The sequence below is a fragment of the Tamandua tetradactyla genome, chromosome 11 (genome assembly GCF_023851605.1).
Source record: "Tamandua tetradactyla isolate mTamTet1 chromosome 11, mTamTet1.pri, whole genome shotgun sequence".
Taxonomy (NCBI): domain Eukaryota; kingdom Metazoa; phylum Chordata; class Mammalia; order Pilosa; family Myrmecophagidae; genus Tamandua; species Tamandua tetradactyla.
The window spans coordinates 77,556,179-77,581,245 of record NC_135337.1 but is presented as its reverse complement, the minus strand read 5'-3'; the positions used below and the strand labels follow the sequence as shown (position 1 = coordinate 77,581,245).

Sequence of the window (25,067 nt, the reverse complement as noted above, 5' to 3'; positions counted from 1 at the left end):
AAGAGGAGCCAGGGACATCAGACCCCAATTGCCACTGATTTCAGGGTCCCCTTTCTACACTCCTGGCCCCGGGTTACCCCACCTGCTTCCTTCTCCTTGGTTTCGGAGACCTAAGAAGTCAGCTTGGAGATGCAAGGAACAGAATGAATACCAATTTGTTCAATTCACTTCCACAGTTATTTATGAAATCCATCAGGCCTGAGTAATGCTGGGTAAGTGAGGGCCTCAGGGCGCCCCCAATCTGAGGAAGACAGAGTTAGACAAAGACATTTCCCCCAGTGTGGCCAGGGCTGGGCCAGGGGAAGGGGCCAGGGGATCAGGAAAAGCTGAGACCCAGGAAAATGGGGGGTAGAGGGGGCTGGCATTCTAGGAGAAGGCACAGCTTGAGAAAAGACAGGGAGACGTTTTTGGGGGGCACATGGCCAAACAGGTTTGGGAACTCAAGTTGGGGTGCAACTATGGAGGGATTTAAAGCATCGCACTTGAAAGGTAGGATTATTTGCTAAGTGGGGTTCTGTGTTCTTCCAGGCCTTATCCCCCTTACCCCTTGTCCCCCAACCCCTGTCCTGGGCTTCACTGGGACTCAGCCACTGCCAGGAGGGTCTGACCCCTCAAAGCTTCAGGCCCAGCACAACGGGTGTCATTCAGGGAGAACATTCTGTCTTTGTTGGCCATCAGCCAGCGATAGAGGTCTTCCAGTTCCGGGGTGCACATCCAGGGGTTCCCGGAAATATCGAAGCCAACCTTCATGTCCCGGGTGGGCCCCCCCAGGGATGCCCAGAGCCCCGCAGGCGTGCTGGCCAGCCTGTTGTTGGACAGGTCCAGCATCTCCAGCTGCTGAAGACCTCGGAAGGCCCTGACAGCCACAGACACCAGCTTGTTGTTTTGCAGGAAGAGGTAGCACAGGCCTGGCTGGGGCCGAAGCAGATCGTCTCCCAGTGTCCGCAGCCTATTGCCCTCCAAATGCAGCCGTTTCAACCGCAGGGGGCCCATGAGAAGATCAGAGGGCAAGGTCTCCAGCTGGTTGTTTCCAAGGTCAAGTATGTGCAGGGCCGTGAAGTTGGCCAGCAGCCCTGGGGGCAGCGTCCGGAGTTGGTTTCCCGAAAGATCCAGATGCCACAGGTCCCTCAGGCCGTGCAGCCACGAGGCCTCCAGGACTTCTAGCTGGTTCTCCTTTAGCACCAGGGTGGCAAGGACAGCTGAGGCCTGGAAGAGGCCAGGGGGCAGCCGGATCAGGGCATTGTGGGTCAGATCCAGCACTGTCAGCCGGGGTACGGGGAACAGGAACTCGGCCGAGAGGTTCTCCAGCCGGTTGTTGGAGAGATGCAGCTCCCGGAGGTTGGAGGCACCCTGAAGGGTGGTGTCTGGCAGCTGGGTGAGGTTGAAGAACTCCACAGACAGGTAGACAGTATCGGCTGGGAGGTAGCGGGGAAACTCGGCAGGTGGCTGGCACACGACAGAGCTTCCATTGCTGGATGGGTACAACTGGCAAGCCTTGGGGTTTAGGATGACCCCCTGGACCAAGGCAACTATCACCACCAAAAAGAGCAAGGTTCTAGAAGGGTGGGGGTCAAGGACACCAGGGCTGTAGGCAATGACAGTAGGTGCTTAGTAAGCCTAAATGGGCACAGTGGGGCCAAAATATACCTGGAATCTGCCCACTTTGCCCCTTCTCCTGTCACCGCCCTGGTCTGTATCATCTCATCACCCCCCCTGTACTAGGGCAGTCACCTCCTCCTCCTCCTCCTCTCCTGGCTTCTACCCTCCCCACCCCCACCATACACCACCAGAAGTGGGCCCTGATCCAGGGAGAATTCTAATTCTCTGAAACATGAGTTTCTGGATCTGACCCCAAAATGCTATCTTCCCCCCTTGTCAGCCTAGCAAGTTTCTTCTTGCTTGTTTCTTCTGATCTGGCTTATTTTCTGGCTTATTCCTTATGTCACTGGCTTGGTGTTTTGAAAGCAGAGCCCGTGAACTCCTACTCATCCTACAAAGCCCCAGCTGCAATGCCTCCCTTTCTGTCCTTCCCAAGCAGAGCTCTTGGCTCTTCTTTTTGTTCAGCCTGGATCTGGTTCCATCTGCCCCCAACCTGAGCTCCCAGGATCTCAGCACATAGCCAGGGTTCCAGGGACAAACAGAGGACTCTGAGAGGTGCAACCCTGTCTGAAGGTGGGCATCTGGACTTGGGACAAGGTAGTTTACGTTTGGCACTGGTAACCCTTGGAGGGCTGATCCCTCCAGCAGTGACTGTCCTCACACAGCAGCACCAGATAGCACCTGTACAGCCTTGGTCACTGCATCCCCTGGAGTCTCCCTGCCCACCTGGGGCTTGCCTGGGATATCTGCAGGTGTCTGGGAGCAAGTTTGCCTGTCCCCGGTCACAGCCTCAGTGAGCGACATTCTGTTCCAGCCTGCAGGCCTGCCCCTGCCCCCGTGACTTTGGAGTGCCCTTCAATCTCTGCATGGCCTGGTGTCCAGGCCTTCCCAGGTTGGGCAGGGGTGGGGACCTACCTCTGATTTCGCTCTCGGCTCCAGGAGGACATGGCTCCAGGTGAGCCTTCTCTTTTTTTTTTTCTGGGTTCCTTTGGCCTGGGGAAGTGGATTTTATACCTGCCTGGGCTGGGGGTGGGGGAACCAGCTATGGAGAAATCCCCACCCCTGTCCTGTTCCCGCTTAGGGCAGAACCAGAGCCAAGGAGAGGAAAGGGGAAGGAGTCAGGATTGTGAAATTGCTTCCTGGTGGGGGGTGGGGGCACCTGGGAGGGGCGCCCACTTTGCTCGGCCCAGCTTCTACCGGCTTTCCTTCCTCTTACTTCTCACTGTGGTGGAGGGCACCCAAGAGTCTCTCACTTTCCCTGATCCAGGATTCAGGGATCAGAGTTGTAACGTCCCATCCCTGGGGGATGGGGACAGGTCTTTGGGCAACAGGTCCTACTTGCAATAAACTTAACAACCAGGAAGTTCATTCAAAAGAGGAAAAAAAAAAACTTGTCTTGAATTCAAGGCACATTGTTTGGGTTTTTTCCATGAAAAAAAAATTTTTTTTTAATGCAGTTCAAAAGTGAGTGATGTTCGGGGGTGAAAGTCTCCGTGATGGCACGGGAGATGACTCCCAGGGATGAATCCAGACCTGGCACCATGGGATCAACAATTGCATCCTGACCAAAAGGGGGAAAAGAAGTGTAACTAATAAAATATTAGTGGGTGAGAGCGTTCAAATAGAGTCGAGAGGCTACTCTGGAGGTTGCTCTTATGCAAGCTTCAGGTAGACTTTGCTACCTATATCATAACCTGCCAACCCCCAACCAGGACCATTCCAGCCAATCCTAAAGAACACCTAGGGCATTATATAAGATTCCACAAGGGTTCCGTGCACTAGGGTAACTCTCCAAAACCTACAACCTCCAGATGGGTCCCAGCACCAGATAAGTCCTGAAATACAGAGAGGCCAGCCTCTCCAGAACATCAACTAGTTTCATCTTCTATCCCATATTGTCAAAAGTCTCTTCCAACACGAAAAAGTTAGGATAGAAATAGCTATCCCTAAAGAGTAGGAGAAAGATCAGAATTAATGGTAGAGTTATGCAGAGTAGATAGGGTTTAGCAAATGGGTAAGATTGCTGAATCATTACATTGATATTTCTTTTAGTCTCCAGTATCTTAGAGCAGCTAGAAATAAAAACCTAAAATTGTGGAATTGTAACTGTGCTGGTTTGAAGGGAAGTATGCCCCCTAAGAAAAGCCATGTTTTAATATGGATCCCATTTCTTAAAGGTAGAATAGTCTCTATTCAATGCTGTGTATATGGGACTGTGATGGGATCATCTCCCTGGTTGATGAGATTTAGTTAAGAACGGTTGTTAAACTGGATTAGGGGATGACATGTCTCCACCCATCTGAGTGGGTCTTGATTAGTTTCTGAAGTCCTATAAAAGAGGAAACATTTTGGAGAGAGAGATTCAGAGAGAGCAACACTACAAAGCAGAGAGTCCACCAGCCAGCGACCTTTGGAGATGAAGAAGGAAAACGCCTCCCGGGGAGCTTCACGAAATAGGAAGCCAGGAGAGAAAGCTAGCAGATGACGCCGTATTTGCCATGTGCCCTTCCAGCTGAGAGAGAAGCCCTGACTGTGTTTCCCATGTGCCATCTCACTTGAGAGAGAAACCCTGAACTTCATCGGCCTTCTTGAACCAAGGTATCTTTCCCTGGATGCCTTTGATTGGACATTACTATAGACTTGTTGTAATTGGGACATTTTCTAGGCCTTAGAACTGTAAACTTGCAACTTATTAAATTCCCCTTGTTAAAAGCCATTCCGTTTCTGGTATATTGCATTCCGGCAGCTAGCAAACTAGAACAGTAACCCACACCAAACTCCGAAATCTGTTCTACAACTAATTGTCGTGATGTGCTTTGAAATGTATTGCTTTTTTGTATATAAGTTCTTTCTCACAAAAGTTGATTAAGATGATAAAAAATATATACATAATATATTCCTTCTAGCTTCTAGTATTCTCCAGCAGCTAGAAGGAAAAATCTGAGATGGAGGAATAGTAGGCCATGACAAATTCTGGGATCTGTTCTGTAAGTACTTGTTAAAGTGTGCTTTCACAATTGTTGCTTTTTTTCCTTTCTTTGCTTTGAATATATGTTATATTATACAATAAAAAATGGTACAAAAAAAAAAAAGTGAGTGATACCAAAAGCCTCATGGTCTTTGAAAAATGGTTTGCGAGGAGCTAAACCCAGTTTGGAATCCCAGCCCTGCCATGAATTTGTTTTGCTTTGTGACCTTGGGTAAATGGCTTAACTTTTCTTTGCCTCAGTTTCCCCATCTGTGAAATGGAACTCAAGCCCCTTCTGATCTTCCTCTCTCCATTTTAAGCTTGTGAGAAATTTATATGCAGTGTTTTTCATTTCCTAAGAAAGGTATTTGAAGGCTAGAAATTTTCCTTTGAGAACTCACAGGTTTGGCTATGTAATGCCTTCATTCTTGTTGGGTTCTAACATATTTAGGCATGAAATGTTTTCTTTCTCCACACCCAGGACTTTTGGCATGCCTGGCCATGCCCCTTCTCCCAGCCCAATCTCTGAAGAATTTTGTCCCTATTCAGTTTTGAGGGTGACTAAGACTTAGATGGACACAGACTCGGAGACAAATATGCAGACGAACAGGGACAGGCACAGATAGAATGTGAATGACACACACAGACACGAGAATACACAGACACAGGTACTGACAAAAAGATGGGCAAAAATACATAGACAGAACCAAACAGAGACACAGGCCAGGACACACAAGAGAGAACGACAGAGCCACTGGCAGAGATGGACACGCAAAAATGGACACGCAGAGGTATGGGAGGAGCTGTATGATGCTATCACAGTAGTGTTTTGTGGTGGGTTTTTTTTTTTTTTTTTTTTTGCTTAATGTTGGTTTCCCACAATGAAGGGCCCGGGTATGCCTTGTTTATTGCTTTATCCCCAGAGAACAGCACATAATAGGTGTTCATCAACAACATGGGCTGCAAGGAAGGCAGGGTTGTGACACTTAGTGACACAGCAACCACGATCTTTTAAAAATAAAATCAGAAAATGGCAAGAGCTGGGGAGAAATAGAAACACTTATTCACTGTTGGTGGGAAGGTACAATAAGGCAGCCTCTATGGATGACAGTGTGGCGGTTCCTCAGAAAGCTAAGTATGGAATTTCCGTAGGACCTGGCAGTCCCACTACTCAGTATACACCCAGAAGAATCGAAAGCAGGGACTAGTACAGAGATTTGCACATTAATGTTCATAGTAGCATTATTCACAATTGCCAAGAGATGGAAGCAACCCAAGTGTCCATCAACTGATGAAAGGATGAACAAAACGTGGTGTATACATTAATGGAATATCATTCAGTCTTAAAAAGGAAGGAAGTCCTGATACACAAGACACATGGATGAAACTTGAACACGTCATGTTGAGTGAAATAAGACAAGTGACCTCACTGATTTAAAGTAATTCGAATAAGCAAACCCAGAGAGTCAGAATCTAAAATATAAGTTACCAGGGGATGGGGTGGGGATAGGGAAGGGGAAGTGAAGGCTTAAAAATAGTCCAGGTTTCCTATTTGCAATGATGGGAAATGAGTTGGTAATGGATGGTGATGATGGTAGCACAACACTGTGAGTGCAATTATCAGCACCGAAATATATATCAGAAAGTGGTTAAAAGGGGAACTGTGATATTGTATATATGGTACAGATCAAAAATTTTTTTAAATCCCTGGAACTGCACTACACAGTGAACCCTGAATTAGACCATGCACTACAGCTAATAGTACAATTACAAAAATGTGCTTTCATCAACTGTAACAAATGTTCCACACCAATGCAAAGTGGTGGTGGTGTGGTGGTATGTGGGAATCTGTATTTTAAACATGATTGCTCTATACACCCACAACTCCTCTAATAAAAAAATAGAAATGAAATCAAATCTCATCCCCTGCTTTAAAGCCCCTCTGATGGCTTTCTGTGCCACTTTAAATTCAAAGTCCTTACTTGTTTGGCCCTGCCTTCCCAGGCCCTTGCCTCCTGTCCTTCATTGTCTCCTCCAGCTCCCCCCTCACCTTCTCTGTTCTGTCCACACTGGCCCCCTCCCTCTTCCTCCAAGCTTGTTCCCATCTCAGGGCCTTTGCACTGCCTGCTCCCTCCCCCCGGATGGCTCCCTCTGAAGATTTCCCCACAGCTGCTCCTTCTCACCTTTCCTTCCTGACTCCAGTGTTACCTCTTCAGGGAGCCCTCCCTTATCCCCCTCCCCAATTACCCCTCCCTCCTGGCATATTCTCTGGCTTTTGCTTCATTATACACATCACTACCTCAAGTCAATTTTTATTTTGCTTATATGTTGTCGGTGTCCCCCACTAGGCTGAGAGCTCCCGGAGGGCAGGCTTCTTGGTCCCTACCCAGTGCCCTGCACATAGGAGATGCACCATAAATATCAGAAGCAGAGCCCCTTCGGATGAGACAGGGAGAAGCCCCCCCACCCCCATTTCACACACACACACACACATTCCCCTGCCCAGCTCCCCAGGGTTCTGTTTTGTATTCTGTCCCAGCCATGGATCTGGCATATGATCCCACTGCCCCAGGCCACTCTATTGGACAGACCCCAACTTGGGGAGACAGAACAGAGCCAGAGGCACTGGGGCCGGTGGTTGTAAACAGAGTTTTATTGATGGGGAGGGGGTGCTGGGGGAGGCAAACTCCAGAGCTGGGGCCAGGACTCAGCAGACCACGTGGCATGCATGGCCGGCTGAAGGTCAAAGGGGAGAGGTCACAAGTGGACAAGAGGCACAGAGACCCTCTGACCACCCCGGGGCTGTATTTACAGGGGGGCCCCCGTCAGCCTTCACCACCACGCCTCCTCCCCCCCGCCAAGACCCCCGAGCCCTTTAGACAGCCGCTGCCAATGTTACCTCCAGGCGGGCCCCCGCCCCCCCAGCTTCCGACCTGAAAGGCCCTCGGTTTGCCCCCTTCCCTGGACAGAGGTGGGGTTCGAACTGCTGCCCCGCACCTCGGAGGCCGTTCCAGCAGTCCCGTGTGCGCACATGCACGCGCGCGCACGCAGACACACACGCACGCACACACACACACACACATGCACGCCAGCAGCAGCCCCTCACGGGCACTCCCCTACACGCCCCCTCCCCTCCCCGGCCCCTCGCACACGGTCACGGCATGCACACACACGCACACACACAGGCACACACACACGCCAAGGGCCTGGGTCGAGAAGGGGCCTTTTGGGGGACAGAGACGGTGGAGGAGGGTGTGTGGGTGTGTGTGTGGGGGGAGAGAGCTTGGATCCACGGTTCCGGACCAACCCCCACACCCTCCCGTTCTCCCTCCCCCCCATCGCCAAAAGTCCCCCGCCCCCCCTGGGGCGGCCACCCCGAGAACGGAGTTGTGCAATTGGTTAGAAAATGCCAAAGAAACCAAAACCGAAAAAAAAAGAAAAGAAAACGCACGTCTACGCAGAAGGTCAACCTCAAGTCCAAAGCAGGCTCCTCCCGCTCGCACCTGGCCCCACCCCGCACGCCCCGTCTCAGCTTCCTGCGACCCCAGGATGGGGGGGTGAGGCGGGGGTGGGGGACGTGGGGGGAGTGGGTGCTGAGCTCGTTGTGCTTCCGTGTGGCGGTAGGGGGCGACACCTCCCACCTCCTCCGCACGCAGGTGGCGGGGGTCGAGCACCCACTCGGAGCCGCCGTCTCTCGCTCCTGGTTGGCTTGGCCAAGGCTTCCGGGGTGGGGTGGGGCGACGGGCGCGGGCCGGAGGGGGCCCCCCCACCGCCCCCAAACCCCCACCCCCACCCCAGCCCCGGCCTAGGGCACGGGGGGCGCAGTTCTGTCGGGGCCCCCGCAGGGGAGGAGGTGGGCCAAGTCCGTGCTGGGCCGCACGTGGCGGCCGCGGTGCCGGTCGCCGGGCCGGGCCTCGCCGCTGTTGAACGTGTGCGTTCGGCGCAGGGCGGCGGCCGGGGGGCCGGGGGGCCCCACCCTCCGGAGGCTGCCCGTGGGCGGCGGGCTCCAGGGCCGCGCCAGGCCGTCGGCAGCCGAGACCAGGTCCAAGGGGCCCGTGGGCGCTGACACCACCCGCCGGCGGTCCGGGCTGGCGTGGGGCGTGAGCGGGAAGTCGCCCAGGGCGGCACGGCCGGGCCGGGGGCCGTAGAGGTGGGCGTCGGGGCCGGGCTCGCCCGCTGCAGCCACCAACGCCGCCGCCTGGGGCTGCTCCGGGGCGCGGGCCGGGGCCAGCAGGAGGAGGGAGGAGGAGGCCGAGAGCAGGGGGTGCTCCCAGCCGCGGGGCCCCAGGGCGTGGGGGTGCGGGTGCGGGGTGGGCAGGCGCTTCTGGGGCAGGGGCGTCTGCTCCGGGGTGGGCAGCAGGCCCGAGTCCAGGTCGTGGGGGCCGCCCTGCAGCAGCGTGGCCTTGGCCCAGCCGTTCTGCATCAGCGGCGCCAGCAGGGCCTCGGGGGGCACCCCGGGCCCACCGCCGCCGCCACCCCGGGGACCCCCGGGGCCGCCAGCCCTGCGCTCGCCCAGGCGGCTCACGCTCAGCACGGCCTCGCCGGCTCCGTGCGCCAGGATGGCTTCCTTGTCCTTGCGGCGGGCCAGCTCCCGCCGCTCCCGGAGGCCCACGAACCAGCCCACGCTGAAGCCGGACACCACGGCGCCCACCACGAAGGCCGCCACCGACGAGGTGACCAGCAGGTTCACGGACACCAGCCCGGCCCGCTCCTCCCACAGGCTGGCCCGCAGGAGCCCTGGCCCCGGGGGGAAAGGAGGGGTGTTCGATGAGAGTGGCCTCCACGGGCTGGGCTGTCCGCCCTGCACCGCTCTGTCCCCCTAGTCCCCGAGTCCCCTGTCCGTCCGATGATGCCTCTCTGTCCCCTTGGAAAAAGTCTGGCTGTCCATCTGTGTGTCCATTAGCTCCTCTGGGGTCCCCTGGCCTCTCAATGTTTGTCCAGCCACCCGTCTGTCTTGTGATTTCTCTCTGTCCCCTTTGAAGCCTGTCTGTCTGGGAGTCTGTCTGTCCCCTGGGGCCTGTCTTCTCAAAATTTGTCTGACCATCTTTCTGACTCATGCTGTCACGCTCACCCTTCCAAAGCCCATCTGTCTGTCTGTCTGCCTGTTTCTCAGTGTCTCTGTTCTCCTGGGTTCTGTCTGTCCACTCTTAAGTTTGTCCATCCATCTGTCTCACAGTGTGTCTCTGTCTCTGTCAAAGCCTGCCTGTTTGTCTGTATCTTGGCATCTGTCCGTCCCCTGAGGACTGTCTGTCCTTTCCTACCTCCCTACCTGGAAGTGCCCCCAACCCTCCACCCCACCCCTTGATAGCTGCCAAAGCCTTGTGGGAAGTCAGTCCGCCCATCCATCTCTCCAGAGGGCAGAGAATCCTCACAGACCAGGCTCAGGGGACCCCCGCCCCATGCATCCCCATTCACTGGCCTCCCCTTGCCCCACTTACCTGTGCAGTCCCCTAAGCCTGAGGTGCTGGCCCCAGAGATGTCCTGCTCAAAGGTGGCTCTAATGGGGGCAGGGGGGAGAAGCACAGTCAGCTGAGACCCCCACTCACAGGGCTGGCAGGTACTGTGCAAGAGGAGGGACCCCAGGTCATCCCAATGGGTCAGACACACACCTCTCCCCTCCTGGCCCCCAGTACCTGGTGCCGGGGCTCAGGAAGATGCAGGAGCCGTCGGGGGCCCACCCGCAGTAGGGGTCCTGGCTGCCAATACAGTTCCTAGAGCAGACATGGGGCGGGGCGGATCAGCAGGGGCTGCTGTCCTGCCACCTCCCATATGGTGCATCTCAGACACAGGGACGCCGTGGTCCCCATTTTACAGACAAGGACACTCAGGCCCAGGGAAGGTAATTTTGCCCAAGTGGTGGAGCTGGGATGGGAGCCCGAGCAGGCACACCCCAGATCTGTGGGGGACCCACGGAGCCCAGACATGAGCCAAGCTCCTGAATGCTGCCGATTTTTCTCCCCCTTTTGGAGACGGGCAACAGCCTCCTCCCCGGCGATTGGCTTCTGCTCCTGCCATGCCAAAATCCATTCTCCAGGCAGCAGACAGACAGAGCTCTTAAAAATGTCAATCAGGGCCTGTCCCTCCTCTGCCTGCAGCCCTCCATGACTCCCACCTCCCTTGGGGAAAAGCCCACATCCTCCCCGTGGCCCCCCAGGCCTTGCTCCATTCCCTCTCTGCCCTCCCCTCCTCCCACTCTCCTCATCACTTCCTCCATCCCAGCCACACGGGTCTCCAGCTCGCCAGGCCCAGCCCTGCCCCAGGACCTTTGCACAGGCTGTTTTCTCTGCGCAGTTAATAGTTCAATGAGACAGACTGCTGTTGGGGGCGGAGGTGGGGGATCCCTTAACTTGAAGCCCAAGCTCCCCTGCTCCCCTACACTCCCCAGCCGGCCCGGGGCGGGGAGCTGGACTCACTTCATGCACCCTGAGTGCTGCTGGCAGCGGGCCACGGGCACCCGAACAACACAGCGGGGGAAGGCCACCAGCAGACCGCCTGAGGCTGCATCCAGCTCCAGGCTCAGCAGCCGCTGCCCTGCCTCACCTCCGCCAGCACGTCCACACCTGGGGGCGAGCAGGGCTGTGAGCCTTGGGGGCTGAGGAGCTCTCCCCACCTTCCCGCCTTTGCTGGACCCACCTGTCCGGCCGGTAGGTCTCGAACTCCTCCAGGAAGACGCTGGGCCCCGCGGCCCCGGGGATGCTGGCGTTAGACTGGACGAGGAATTTGAGGACGGTGCCCGCCTCGGAGCCCAGAAAGATCACGGTCTGGTTGCCCCAGGGCCCAGCACCCACGTCCACAGCCACCCGCGTCAGCTGGTGCCTGTGAGGGCCAGGGGGCAGGATGGGGTGAGGGCGGGGTCCCCCATGGGGCCCCCACTCACCCCGAGGCGGGCAGAAACCCCACCCATGCCAGGCGACCTAGAGCACACAGGCATCAGCATGCCAACGCGCGTGTGCCCATCTGCATGTACACGCGCGTGCCCATCTGTGTGCACACAAGAGACGCCAGGATCAGAGAACAGCCGACTTCTGGGTCTGCATACTCACTGCAGAGAGGGACAGACCCACGGACACGCTGGTCCATCTCTCTCTCTGGTGGTCTCAATCTCACTCTGCCACTTACTGGGTCTCTGATTCCCTCCCTGTCCCTCCTTGTGTGCTTCTGTGTCTTTCTCTCTCTTGCTCGCTGTTGTCTTTCTCAGTGTCTCTCTCCGTTTCTTTCCCTCTCTCTGTCTCTCTCTCCATCCCCATCTCTCAGGACGCCCCCAGAAGCAGCATCCTCAGCTGGGCTGAGTCTCTGACTTTGGCCAGGGCATCCCTGGGCTGCGTGGGGCAGGCCTGGGCCACTCCCCTGTCTCCCCCACCCCACCCCCACCCTCCCAGGGGCCTCTGGGCACCCGGGGCACTGACCGCATCAGTGTCCGCACAATCCAGGGGCCGTGGCCCAGGGACGGCACCGCCTCGTCCATCAGGGGGTGAGTCTTGACAAAGTTGAGGATGTCATCGGGGAAGGCGCTGGAGGCGTTGTACTGCAGGCCGGGGGCCGCGCAGCACCCAGGCCTGGGATGGGGGGGCACATGGGGGCGGTCAGGGCAGACTTGGGGGCTCAGTATTCCCCATCCATCTAATGGGTGCGCCTGGGGCTGGGCAACAGCCAAATAAGCGCATTGAAGTCCTGGCCCTCGGACCTGGGGTTCCGGAATCCCCCCACCAACTCCAGGCACTTGGGGAGGGAACGGGGTGGGGGGGCTCTCACCGGGGCCGTGGCACCTGGTCCTCTGGCACGGGTGTCCAGATGGATTCAGGGGACTTCTGCTCGCGGAAGCGGCCTTCAAACACGGCAGCCACCTGTGTCATGTCGAAGGCACAGACGGCCGAGCCAGGGATGCTGGGAGTGGGGTGGGGTGGGAGGTCAGATGAAAGGGTATGCTACGCCTGGGTAGGGGCATCGTCTTGGGCAAGCATGGAGACATACCTCACCCGCTCTGGAGCTGTTAGGACACTCCAGTCCCCTGGACCAGACCTGCCTCCCCTGCTCTCCCTGAGCCTGCCAAGTCCAGTCCCTCTGGAGGCTGCCTGAACAGCTCTCTAACTGGACCAGTAGGGCAGTAACTCCCCTTCTCCTGCTTTCCCCCTTGCTCACTCCACTCCAGCCACACAGGCTTAACCTTAAACACACCAAGCTCATTCCAGCCTCAGGACCTTTGCACCTGCTGCTCCTCAAGCTCGGAACATTCTTCCCTCTTCCTCTGTCTCACACCCATCGAAGCCTAGTGCCAACGCTGCTTCCTCCAGGAAGCCCTCTCTCCCCACTCTCCCAAAGGTAAAGCCCTCGTCCCACCATCTGCCCAGCTCTGACCAAAGGGTTTTGGAGATTCTGTCTCTGGCTTTGTCCCAGGACCTCTCCACCCATGTCCACCCAACACCCCCCCCCCCCCCAGTCTGCTAACCTCCGCGGCTGCCCGCTGACCTGTTGCTGGGGGTGGAGAAGACTGCGAGGACCACAGGCCGGCCGCCCAGGCTGACCACGCCCGTGACAGCCTGCAGCACGTTGAAGTAGAAGTGGGAGTCCCCGGGCACTGAACAGTTGAGCCGCGCCTTCAGAAAAGACGTCCACTGCTTCTCCAGCACCCGGGGGGAGCCCCCCACGTCGTTCTTGCACACCCGGGCCACACGGGACACCACTACCTGCACAGGGCGGCAGGGAGACGGGGGCCTGAGCCCTGTGTTCCTGGGAAGGCCCACCCCACAGGCCACGCCGTCCGCCACCCCGGCCAGAGGGGAGAGTCTGCCCCGGCTCGCTATGGGACCTCACGGCTCATCACTGTCCCTCTCTGGGCACCAGCTTCCCCAGCGGAAACACAAGGATGAAGATGATGATAATAACTCTTAAGGCCATACTTCCACTTTCAACTACTGTGCACGGGGCATTGTACTCTCAGTGTCTCTTACGCTCCTCCCAAAGCTCTCCTAGCAGTGGCCGACAGTCTACTGATGTCCTTGCTGTATAGATGGGAAAACCGAGGCACAGACAAAGGGAAGGAACCAGGCCAAAGTCACAATGGTAGATTCTGCTCTTAGCTATTGCCTAGCTGCCGGATGCATGGATGGATGGATACGTGGATGGAGGGAGGAACTGATGAGGAGATAGGAGGGTGGGTGGAAGGAGGGATGGATGAATAAGTGGACAAGTAGAAGAACAGATGGTTGCATGGGGGGCGGTGAATAGAATGGCAAAGAAATGAATAAGTTGGAAGGAAATGATGGATTAATGGACAGCTGGCTGGCTGGCTGGCTGGATGGATGGAGGAAGAGGGGAGGGAGGGATGGATGGAGGAATGGATGGGTGGATGGAGGAATGGATGGATGGAAGAATGGATGGATGGATGGATGGACAGATGGATGGAGGTTGAGATGAGAAGATGGGAGGGTGGATGGAGGAAGGGAGGGTTGGATGGATGGATAAGTAGAAGAACAGATGGTTGCATGGAGGGATGAACACATAAACTGGCAGATGAATGAGTTGGAAGGATATAACAGTGGATCAATGGGTAGATGGATGGATGGGTGGATAAGTAGAAGAATAGATGGTTGCATGGAGGGATGAATAGATAAACTGGTAGACGAATGAGTTGGAAGGTATAATAGCGGATCAATGGGTACATGGATGGATGGAAACAGATGGACATGGATGGATGGTAGAAGGATGGATGGATGGTAGGTGGACAAATGGATGGATAGTCAATAGATGGATGGGTTGGGTGGACGGATGGAGTGGCAGGTGAAGAAATAATTGATGAGTAGATGGATAAATGAATCAATAGAAGTCTGGGTGGACTAAGTAGGAGGGTGGTCGAGTGGGAGGGGGAGTGGGTAAATGGATGGGCAGTGGATGAAGCATGGATGAAGAATAGATAAAAGGATGGTAGATGGGTGGGTGGGGAAGCAAAAACCAAATATGCCAGCACTGGGAACCTGGGGGTGCTTCTGGCTGTAGATTCGTGTCCCTCACCCAGAGCTGTGGGTGGCTCTATAAAGGCCTTCCAACCTCGGGTGCCTGGTCCTGTCCAGAAGGGAGGGCCCTGATGACCAGAGGTGAAGGGTGGGACACTCTTGCCCCAGGTGGTTTCATGGATCCACCTCTCCTCCCCATTTCCACAATCAGAGCCACTCAGCAATGTGCCCCATTGCATGGGCCTCTTGGGAGAGAGAGAGAGGGACTTACCTTCTCCAGATAATTAAACTCCATCGCAATCTCTCGGAAGAAGAAGTAGACATGGCTGCCCCACTCCACCGCATGTACAAAGTAGGGCTCTGCAGGAAAGGAGGGGTCAGAACTGGCAAGACAGAAGGGCTTCCAGGGCTGGGAACACAGCAGCCTGGGTGGCTGCTTTTATGGTGAAAGGGGGACCTAGGCTGATTATTCAGGCAAAATGAAATAAATTCAAAAGTTTCGTGGGTATTTTTTTATGGGGGATCAAAAACCTAAAATCACTGCTGTATACCCCCAAAACAGCAACATCTATTATTTTTTATTACCTTTCTCCCTCATCCATGCTCCTAAGGCCCCATTTTGGGCTTCTAAGGTGCCCATTTCCAGCAAGTTCTACTTTTAATCTAACATATCATTCCTCTAGCTTTATCTTCAAAGAGGCCAGTAGGTTCCATAGATGAGATGGAAGTCCCCTCCCCAGCTCCTCTGGGACTCTTATTCTGGTGGGGAGATTTGATGCCAGTCAGCCCTTCTAGGTCCACCCTCATTACTCCTCCCAGCCCCACCTTTGAACCACTTGGAGTCGTGTTTCACCGTGCGCAGAGTGGGCCGGTCCCCAAGACTGCGATAGATGACAGCGTCAATGGCCAGGAAATCAGTAACGGTGGCTGTAAAAAGCATCCCGTCTGGGGATGTGGGGGAGGGGAGGTGGGGAGAAGGTGGGTGAGAGGTCAGATCTGGGAGGCCAGGGATGGGTGGGTCAAGACTCACTCTGTCCAGACTGAGCTCTGGTTCTGGGTGAGCCCCCATCCCTGGACTGAGCCCGAATCCTATCCAAATCCCAATCCCAGCAGAGATTCTGCTCATTCCACAGCCCAGCCACCTCCAAAATGACACAGACTCCGGGAGTGGAAAATACCAGGCTTCTTCCCAGGCTGGGGCCCCACCCAGCCAGTCAGTTGCCAATTGGAGCACACTCACCAGAGAAGAGGGCGACGTTGGCGTGTTTGGGGTCGTAAGGACAGCGGGCCATGCCACTAATGCTGTCCCCAAGGGGTTGTAATGTGTCTATCTGCAGATAGGACAGGAGCCTGAGCTGACGGGGCGGCTGGCCTCACCTGACAGCCCCACCTACAACCCCCACCCCAACTCCCCCAGCCCCTCCCAGACTCCAGGGGTTAGGGATAGGGAACCTGGCTCCACCACAAATTGCTGTGTGACCTTGGCCAACCACTTAACCTGTCTGGGCCTCTGTTGCCTGGCGTGTAAAACGGGTCTAAAAGTTGTGGCTACCTCCTAACCTTATTGTAAAGCTTTGACCTAATTATAAAACTGGCTCCTAGCTTAAGTAGACAGGGCTTCCCTGGCCCCCTACTGGCTGCTGCGGGCTTCCTCTGGACACCAGTGCCTGCCTGGAAGGCTTCCCGTAGGAGGTGGCACCGCCAGCGGAGGGCCAGTGAGCAGGGCACATAAAGGGGAGACTCACGCTGTAGTTGGCGCACACGGGGTTGAAGGCGTTGGAGCCACACACGAAGAGCGTGGCATCATCTCGAAGCAGTAGCACCTTAACGAAGTTCCGGCACTCGCCCTGGGGGGGCAGGGGAGGGGCAGTGTGGGCGTAGTCGCAGCGTGGGCGTGGTCGTCGCCCCGATGGGGGCGTGGCCAGGGCAGAGGGCAGCTCCAGGGCCTTGATGGGGGAGCCGGGGGACGTGGGCGTGGCCAAGCCCTGGGACCACGTTGTGGGGGTGGAGGGTGGCCACAGCCTGGGAGGAGACTAAGGCTTGGGGGCGTGGCTACACTTAAGGGCGGGGCCAAGACGGGGAAGTGCTTCTACAGCTCAAGCAAGGTCAAGCCTGCGGGCGGGCGTAGCCGGGACTGGGTACCACTTGGGGCTGGGTACCACTTGGGGCGTGGCCAGGCTCTGGGCGTAGCCATGGCGACGCCAGCATCCTGTCCAGCGATGAAAGGGAAGGATTGGCCCTGGGCGTGGCCAGGGCTGGGGCAGGACCAGTTCACTCACCTCTTGCTTGCCTTTCATGTGGCACACGTGGATGTCACTGGGGTTGGAGCGCCAGGTCAGCTTCTGGGGACAGAGGGAGCTGGTGAGGGGTGCAGAGTCCCCAACCGGGCCCCAGGGACCCTAGCTGAGCAGGGTCGCGTCCGCCTAGTCTCCCAGCGCAGTGTGGGAACCCCTGACATTGTCCTCTTCTCTCCTCTCCCTTCCCCTCTCCCCTCCCCTCCCGCCTGCACCCAACTCCTCACCCGCTGGTACCGCAGTTCCATGGACGTGGGGGGCTCCAGCTCCACCCGGTACAGGTTGTCCCTGGGGTGGGGCAGAGTTGGTGAGATTGGGGGTCCTCTGACCCCTCTCCCATCTCCCCAGGTGTTGTGCGCAGCGTGGGACTCGCGTGGACACGCCAATGCCTCTGCCCTCCGGCATCTCCAGCATTCAGCATGCCCCAATCCGCCTCAACACCCCAGGGCGCCGCCTCCCACTCGAACACGCGCCCCCCCCACCTTTAGAGGCTGCCTCCTGCCCTCACATGTCACCCCACCCCACACATGCCACCTCCCAGTTACACGCCAGATCCCCCCACACCCAGCACCTCCCAGCCTCCCACCAGGGTCTCAACACATCCCCAATCCCACAATGCAGAAACTGCCCTGCACAAGGCCACTGGTGACTGTGTTGTTAAATCCAAGGGTCAGTTCTCCATCCTCCTCGTCCTCTGAGCAGCGTCTGTCCCCTGCCCCTTCTCCTCCCAGAAAACACTGTCCTCATGTGGCCCCAGGACCCTGCCTCCTTCCCACCTCTTCCAGCCTCCCATCTTGGTCTCCCCATCTCTCCATTGTCGGCCCCCTGCCTTTGTCCTCTGGCCTCCTCCACTCTCATTAAACCCCAGGCGCACTCTGATGGTGCCTGTGTCCTGCTTCCAATCCAGACCCCCACGTCCACGCCCCCAACCCCCCACGGCCGCCTCCAGCCCTCTCCGTGCAGAAACCAGAGGGCACCATGGAGTCAGGGTCTATACCTCCTCTGCTGGCAGCCCTCCGAGGCTCCCATCTCCCTGGGGAGAAAAGTCCACATCCTCTTCATGGCCCATCAGGCTCTACACCACCAAGCCAATCCCTTCCTTGCCCTCCCCTCCTTCTACTCCTCCCCACTCTTGTTCACTCTGCCCCTGTCACTCCAGTCCTCTTCCTTGTGCCTCAATTCTGCCAACTTCTTCCTGGCCTCAGGACCTTTGCACATGCTGGTCCCACTGCCCTGAATGCCCTTCCCCAGGTTTCCCTATAGTTAGCTCCTCACCACGCAGGCCTTAGCTCAAATGTCACCTCCTCAGAGAAGCCCTCCTTGACCACCCCCACAGCATTTATAAATTAAAACCACCCCCCAGGGTTTACAATTACACACTCACACGTGGAGTTATTCAATCGCTGATTCGACACATCCACCCCTGGGGGTCTGGGGCATGTGGACCCCCCAGTGAACTTTGACCTAACTGCCATCCCTACCTGTCAACACACCCCAGAGTGCTCCAGGCTTCAACCACACTGGGCTTTCGGTACCCTCGAAAGTCCCACCCCAGGGACACCACAGGCTCCACCAGGCAAAGCCGGAACTTGCTGGCACGGCTCCCCCCACCTGCCCACCAGGCCCCCCCCTACCTGTCCCCGATGAAGAGTGTCCTGTTGACCAGCAAGACCCGCTGGATGTTGAGGTCGTGAGCGCCTTCGGTGAGGGTCAGGCGACCCGGGCCACTGCCCACGAACACGGGATAGTGGTTCAGATCTGGGGGACCAGGTGGGGAGGGCTGTGACCCAAGGCGCTAGGAGGTGGGGAGGTGGGGAGGAAGGGGGACACGTACCCCGATTCGGGTGGCCCTAGGTCTGGCCACTTCCCCTTCTGGGTGGCGGGGGTGGGGAGGCGGGGGACAGCAGACCCAATCGGGAAGCCAGACTCGCCCTCCGGGCTCCCCCCTGCCCCCTTCCCCTGGCCCCCCACTCACAGTCCCTGGGGGCCACGCTGAGCGGCGGCGGTTCCTCCGGGAAGAGGCCCTGGGCGTCCCCCAGCAGCAGCAGCAGAAGCAGCAGGGCCGGGCGGGGAGGGGGCGCGCGCGGGGTCCGCATGGCGAGGGCGTGACGGCGGGAGGTGACACCTGCGGGCCGGCGGCGAGGAGGTGAGCCGCACTGCCTGCAATCCCGCCTGGCGCCGGCAGAGGGCGAGCTCAAGCCGCTGCCTCGGCGGGGACCCGACCCGCGCCCGCCCCGCCTCCCCGAGATAAAAATGTCCCGCCTGGGAGAACGGTTGAAAAAAAATAACCACAGTGATAACATAATAACACCTAGCACTTATTTAATTATCAGAACAACATTAGGACCAGGAAACGGCTTCAAGCAAAAATGCATGAGGTAATTAAAATTAATAAAACTAATAATAATGAGACACAAAATCCCAAAACATATATTCAAACATTTTTTTAGAATGAAAACAATAAAAATCTTAAAATCAAAGGCTAAGAAAAAGAACAAATCAAAGACTCTTAGAATTTCCGAAACCACAAGCTGTGAATCACATAAGTTTAGAATGACAGAATGTTCCAGAAGATCGGAGGCTCCTAGGTCTGCTTTCTTTTCCAAGTTCAGCCTTTCCGTCCTCTGCGCAAATATCTGCAGTGACAGGCCCCTCACTAACTCCCCCACTCCCATTCAAGGTTAACTTTGGAGAACCTTCCGGTGCAAACACTGAAATGATAATCTCGTCGGTGGCAGTGCGAGCAGAAGCCACCCTTCCCTTACCCCAGCTCTCCATAACTGACCGTCCCAGCTCAGGGCACCCCCTACCAGAAAAGGGAGCAGTCCGGGTCCCGAAGGCCCCCCCAAAATAAATCCGGCAGCCTTGTCCTTCTAGGCAGCCTCGGTCAAGTCCCGTGCCTCAGTTTCCCCATCTGAGCAGTAAGGACATCTCCAAGCTCTGTCCTGGCCTTGTGGCCCAGGGATTCCGAGCCCCAGGAGGTGAAGGTGATACGGGAACATTGGGTCCAGGAATCCCTGCCTCCGAGCACTCAGGGCCAGAAAACAGGAAAGCCTTGCATGAACCAGCAGGCTTCCGCTCCGTAGCCCCAAATTTCCAGGATTTGTGACTCAGCGGATGCACGGATCCCACATGTGTGTGTGTGGCATGGCCCTGCTTCCTTACAGGCTTCCTTCCCCGGCTCCTCCCCTGCTCCGCAGCCCTCTGTGGCTCTCAATGACCCCTGAGTCCGAGAGCCACAGCCTCTGCAGAAGCACTCAAGGCCCCCAGTGTGACAACCATCCCTGCTGCTATGTCCCCTCCCCTTTCAGGGCCACTGGTCCCTGCAAACTGCCCATGTCAATCTAGCCCCTGGGGGCGCCCTTCCCCCCCATACACACCCGTGCCTTTTAAACCTGTTTTATTAGGACAATGTTTTACTTAAGAAATTGTAACACAATAGCTGGCAATGCAAGGTGGTGATTGAGTGCAGGGTTCCTGAGCCAGGCTGCAAGGCTTCCACTCCCAGCTCTGCCGTGTCATGCTCTGTGACCTGGGACAGGTCGTTCTTCCTCTCTGGGCCTCATTTTCCTCACCTGTAAGATGGGGATGTTAACAGTACCGAACTCAGAGGCCAGTGGTGAGGATCAGCACAGTAGGTGCTCAATAAATGTTGGTTATTATTATTTTGCTTTTTGATTATAATTTTTGGCATATTATATAACGAAGGTGGGGCCGGGCATTTTCCAGGAACCACTTCCCAGAACCCCTCAACGCTGCTCTAGCAGCATTGGTGTGACATTAAGCTCCTTTTGCAGACAGGGAAACTGAGGGTCATATTTGGAGTGAAGCCCTGCCAGAGAGAAAGTGCCCAGTTTACAGATGGGTAGACTGAGACCCCAGGTCGAGGCAGGACTTGTCCCTTCGTGATAACAGCAAGTCGGGGCTGGGAAGGGAGTTTTTTTCCCCTCCCTCTGGCCACAGCTGACCCCTCCCGTCCCCCCAGGTCCACACTGTCCTCCTCCACACACACACACACACACACACACTCTCTCTCTCTCTCTCTCTCTTCTCTTGCCTCAAAACTGCTTCTCCTTCTGGTTCCTTCATCAGGGACCGCCCCCTCAGCCCTGAGGTGAGACCTGGGTGTCGGCCTTGCCTGCTCCCTCCAGAGACCCCTCCCATCCTCCCCACAGCTGGGCTGTCCCCCTCTTACCTGGTCCCCATTCCCCAGCCCTGCTCTCCAGGGAAGGAATCTTTCAAGAATGCAAACCTGACCTGTCCCTCCCGGGCTCTAGACCAGGGCTACTCGCCCCTGGCACTCTGTGCATTTGGGGCCGGATCTCTCTCTGGGTGGGGGTGGAGGGCCATCCTGTGCCACTCCACCACCACCACCTGTGACAACCAAAAAATGTCTCCAGACATGTCCCATCTCTGGGAGAGAGCCACTGCTCAAAACCTTTCTATGGCTCCCTAATGCCTTTGGAAGCAAGTGCCAGCTCCTCCTCTCCTCTCCCTCCTCAACTTTAGGCATCTGCACATGCTATATTCCCTCCGCCTGAAACACTGTCCCTCTCCTCTCAGTAACTTGGTGAACATACCCTTTGGGTCTTGGACACCTCCTCCAGGAAGCCTTCCCTGATCAGTTCCCAGGCTGGGTCAGGGGGCCTCCTCCAGGTTCCCATGGTGCTTGGGCAGCCCCCATTACTGCATAATTAAGCATCTGTCTCTCCCCCTACCTGGGACTGTGAACCCTGACAGGGCAGGGTGGGTCTGTCTCCACCACCATGTCCCCAGTGTCTAGCCCCAGGCCCAGAATACAGTAGGAGCTTAATAAATATAAATCGCTTGCTATATGCTGGGCATTGTCGTAGGTACTTAAATCAATTCGTTTAATCTTCATAACACACCCAAGAGGTGTGTCCTGAGAAAATGTTCCTTATACAGATGGGGAAACTGAGGCACCAAGGAAGTCACTTCCCTAAAGTCAGGAAGTGGTGGAACTGAGACCAGGACGCGCTCCCTCGATCGATGTCAGTTGTTCCACCTACAGCACAGAGCCAAACCCCAAATGAACTTTCTGGGGGATCCAGGCCCACTGAGCCTGGCCTCAGTTTACCCACCCCCACCCCTCTCCCATCCTGGGGGGTTACCGGAGGCCTCCACGCCCCCACCCCTCCATCCCCCAACACCATCTGCTTCTCTCCATGAAACTTGAGGCGCCTCTGCCAGCAGCCGCCCGGCGCCCGTCTGCCTGGAAACAGCCCCACCACCTGCCAGGAGCACCTGGCCACAGGGGTCACCACCCATGAGGGCTGGGGCTGGAGCCAGGGCCAGGCAGGAGGGGGGGGGGGATCCCCGGGCCATCCGGGGGAAAGGGGAAGAAGGCATAGCTGCCAATTCCCACGCTGCGCAGTGTCCCCCTGCCTGGACCCCCCAAAACCGGCACTCCAGCCCTCTGAGCAGGGCTCCACGTAAAAGAAGAAAGGAAGTTTGAATACCGGGTAGGATGTTTCTCCCACCTTCTCCTTCTTCAAGCCAGCGTGTCTCGGTGACTCTGGCGCCATCTCTGAAGTCTAACTTTGAGGATCCGTTTGTGAACTCCCAAAACAAACCAAGTGCCCCCAATAACCCATTGGGATTTTCAGTGGTATAGCGCTGAATCGATAGATCAAATCAGGGCAACCGATACCCCCTATGCTGCGCTCAGCCCACTGTCCCCCCAGATGCTCAGGTCAGATCTAAATTGGGGGCCCCCTGCTCCCCTGCCCCCACTTCACCTCCCCTCCCCTCCCCTCCCCACCACCATCACCCCTACATCCAATCCCAGCAAATCTTGTTGGCTCTGTGTTCAAAATCCATCCAGAATTCTGGTCCCTACTCATCCCTTACCCCATCATCTCCCTCTACCCTGGCCCCCCGACCCTGGCATCAGCCAGAGGACGCCAGTGAGCACCTAAATCACAGCCCGTCCCTCCTCCGCCCACAGCTCTCCATGGCTCCCACCTTCCTTGAGGGAAAAGCCCAAGTCCTCCCCGCGGCCCCCCAGGCCCTGTACACCTTGCCCCATCCCTTCCTTGCCCTCCCCTGCTCCCGCTCTCCCCCTCGCTCCCTCCGCTCCAGCCACACAGGCCTCCTGGCTGCTCCTCACCCAGCCCGGGCCTGCCCCAGGGCCTTTGCACACACCTTCCCTCTGCTGCTTCCCTCAGGGAAGCTGCAGTCCCCAGGTTGATGGCTTCCTGGACATTGCACAGTTTCCAAAGACCCCCAGAACTGTGAACACAGAGCCAACACCCGTGGCTGTCCACCTTCCCGGCTTGACCTGCCCAGTTCGACCTCACTGGCCAAGAAGGGGAAACTGAGGCCCAGAATGTGGGCTGGACAGATGACCTTGTCAGCTGAAGAGCCTTGGGTTAGGAAAGTAGGTTCCAGAATCTGAAGACCCAGGTTCAAATCCCAGCTCTGCTACCTCAGTTCTGCCACCTCAGTTACTGCCCCTCTCTGGGCCTCAGTTTCCCCATCTATAAAGTGCGTGTAATAATAAGTCCAACCCCTGAAGCACTGTTATTAAGTTGAGAGGACATAATCTATACCAGCACCATCCAACGGAAATGCTGTGCACACCACGTGTGTGATTTGAAACTCTCTAGAAGCCACATTCAAAAGGTAAAAAGAAACAGGTGACATTCGCTTTAGCAAAATGCTTTAATTAAGCCAACAGATCCGAAATATTATTATTTCAACACACGATCAATATAAAAATTATTCACGAGACAGTTCACCTTCTTTTTCGTATTCTTTGGAATCCAGCAAGTATTCAAAAAATATCAACCGTGTTCTAATCTGGTGCTGAAGGGTTGAACTACATGCTTCCTTAGCACAAATCTGCACCCTCTATGCCCTACCAGGGAAGTTCTACTTTCAATCTACCTTAAATCCCTCTTGCTTCCAGAGGACACCAGCAGCAAGAGGCCTGGGGGCAGGGTCGTGAGCCTCTCTCTGTCTGGGTATTCCCAGCCTGGGTTTTGACATGGGCATTGTCCACCCTTCTATCTTCTCTCTAAGCCCCACCTACCCAAGCAATTCCTTTACAGTGCATCCCAGGCTCAGCTCAGAACTTGCCACTCCCCTGCTCAAAGGCCTCTCAGGCTCCCTAGCACCCTACAAAATAAAGAGCCAAATTTTGTACCTGGACGTTAGAGGATATCTCCCACTCCGGGTTGTCTTTTATCTTCCTATGGCCTTACCTCCTGCCAGACAGGACCAAAATCCACCAATCCCACCTCCAGGAGGTTGCTCAGGCTGTCCCCTCTGACAGGGGGAACTCCTTGACATTCTCAAAGCCCAACTGCCCCCAAGACATGGCCCAATCACCCAGACATAGTGATCTCACTCTCTCCTTGGCCCTCATGACCAGTCACACCAGTCAAGGCTATGTGCCTATGTCTCCTCCTCCAGGAAGCCTTCCCTGACTGCACTGGGTGAGCATCAATTTCCCAGGGGCCATGGACCCCATGTTCAGCCCAAACCCAGGCTCAGAATGCTGGGAACAACTGTGTCCAGCTCTGGCTGTCTCCATTCCAAACTGAAAATGATTCATTCATGCGTCCAAGCAATTACTGAGTGCCAACTGTGTGCCAGACCCTGTTCCTGGCACCGAGGGACACAGCAGTGACCCAGACAGTCCCACCACCCTGCCCTCATTGGGTTCCCAGTCCAGCAGAGAGAGAAGGTACAGGTATGTTATCCAATGATGTAACTCAATAACTTTTGACAATGACAAGCACAATGACGAAAATGTGTAGAATGTTGGAAAAGTGATGGGGTGGAGGCAAGCTACTTCAGTAAGCGGTCAGGGGGAAACTGCTCGAGCTGAGGCCTGAAGGTTGAGAAGGTGGCAGCCATGGAAATGTCGGGAGAAAAGGTGCTCAGAACGGAGCCTGGAACTTCTCACAAGACACCAAGGAGGTCAGGGTAAGAGGGACACTTCTCTCCTTTTCCCGGACAAGATGCTGAGCCATGATTTTTTTGTCTGTAATAGGACCTAGTATACATTTATTCATTGAATGTTAAATGTCTTTGCTGGGTGACCTTGAGCCAGCAGCTCACCCTCCCTGGGCAGCTCCTCACCATGGCTGGGGACTCAGCAAGCCAGGCCCACCTTCAGAACCTCTGTTTCTCCATCTGCCCCACAAGGATGGAAGCCGGGTGTCCCTCTCCAGTTCCATACAAGGTGTTGCCTGTTGGCCCGTCCATCCTGGCCACCCTGGGATTCCA

General features: G+C 56.2%; 2 protein-coding genes across 3 annotated transcripts; both read right to left on the bottom strand.

Annotated features, from left to right (window-relative positions):
- Window positions 1-154: 154 nt before the first annotated feature.
- LRG1 (leucine rich alpha-2-glycoprotein 1) lies at window positions 155-2,605 on the bottom strand. 2 transcript variants are annotated; one of them, XM_077121094.1, is made up of 2 exons: window positions 2,515-2,605; window positions 155-1,585 (listed from the first exon to the last, which is right to left on the bottom strand). In XM_077121094.1, exons 1-2 carry the CDS (start codon window positions 2,544-2,546, stop codon window positions 574-576), a joined length of 1,044 nt encoding a protein of 347 aa, XP_076977209.1. In that variant the 5' UTR covers window positions 2,547-2,605; the 3' UTR covers window positions 155-573. The 2 variants fall into 2 exon arrangements, with proteins under 2 accessions (XP_076977209.1, XP_076977210.1); XM_077121095.1 differs by having other exon boundaries at window positions 155-1,555; window positions 2,515-2,591.
- Window positions 2,606-8,372: 5,767 nt separating this feature from the next.
- On the bottom strand, window positions 8,373-19,958 carry SEMA6B (semaphorin 6B). Its single transcript, XM_077119537.1, has 17 exons — window positions 19,622-19,958; window positions 18,787-18,936; window positions 18,446-18,569; window positions 17,039-17,099; window positions 16,797-16,859; window positions 16,263-16,364; window positions 15,758-15,848; window positions 15,343-15,462; window positions 14,789-14,877; window positions 13,034-13,251; window positions 12,320-12,451; window positions 11,974-12,123; window positions 11,201-11,383; window positions 10,981-11,127; window positions 10,201-10,278; window positions 10,006-10,064; window positions 8,373-9,304 (listed from the first exon to the last, which is right to left on the bottom strand). The coding sequence occupies exons 2-17, from the start codon at window positions 18,905-18,907 to the stop codon at window positions 8,373-8,375; spliced, it is 2,670 nt and encodes an 889-aa protein (XP_076975652.1). The 5' UTR covers window positions 18,908-18,936; window positions 19,622-19,958.
- Window positions 19,959-25,067: the final 5,109 nt, after the last annotated feature.

Excerpts from the sequence above, each read along its gene's own strand:
- LRG1 (XM_077121094.1), bottom strand. The coding sequence starts at position 2,546 with ATGTCCTCCTGGAGCCGAGAGCGAAATCAGAG. Across the intron at positions 1,586-2,514 it reads AGCCGAGAGCGAAATCAGAG|CCCTGGTGTCCTTGACCCCC; the intron begins GTAGGTCCCCAC and ends CATTGCCTACAG.
- SEMA6B (XM_077119537.1), bottom strand. The coding sequence starts at position 18,907 with ATGCGGACCCCGCGCGCGCCCCCTCCCCGCCCGGCCCTGCTGCTTCTG. Across the intron at positions 16,860-17,038 it reads TGGAACTGCGGTACCAGCGG|AAGCTGACCTGGCGCTCCAA; the intron begins GTGAGGAGTTGG and ends CTCTGTCCCCAG. Across the intron at positions 14,878-15,342 it reads CGACTCCAAGTGGTTCAAAG|AGCCCTACTTTGTACATGCG; the intron begins GTGGGGCTGGGA and ends CCTTTCCTGCAG.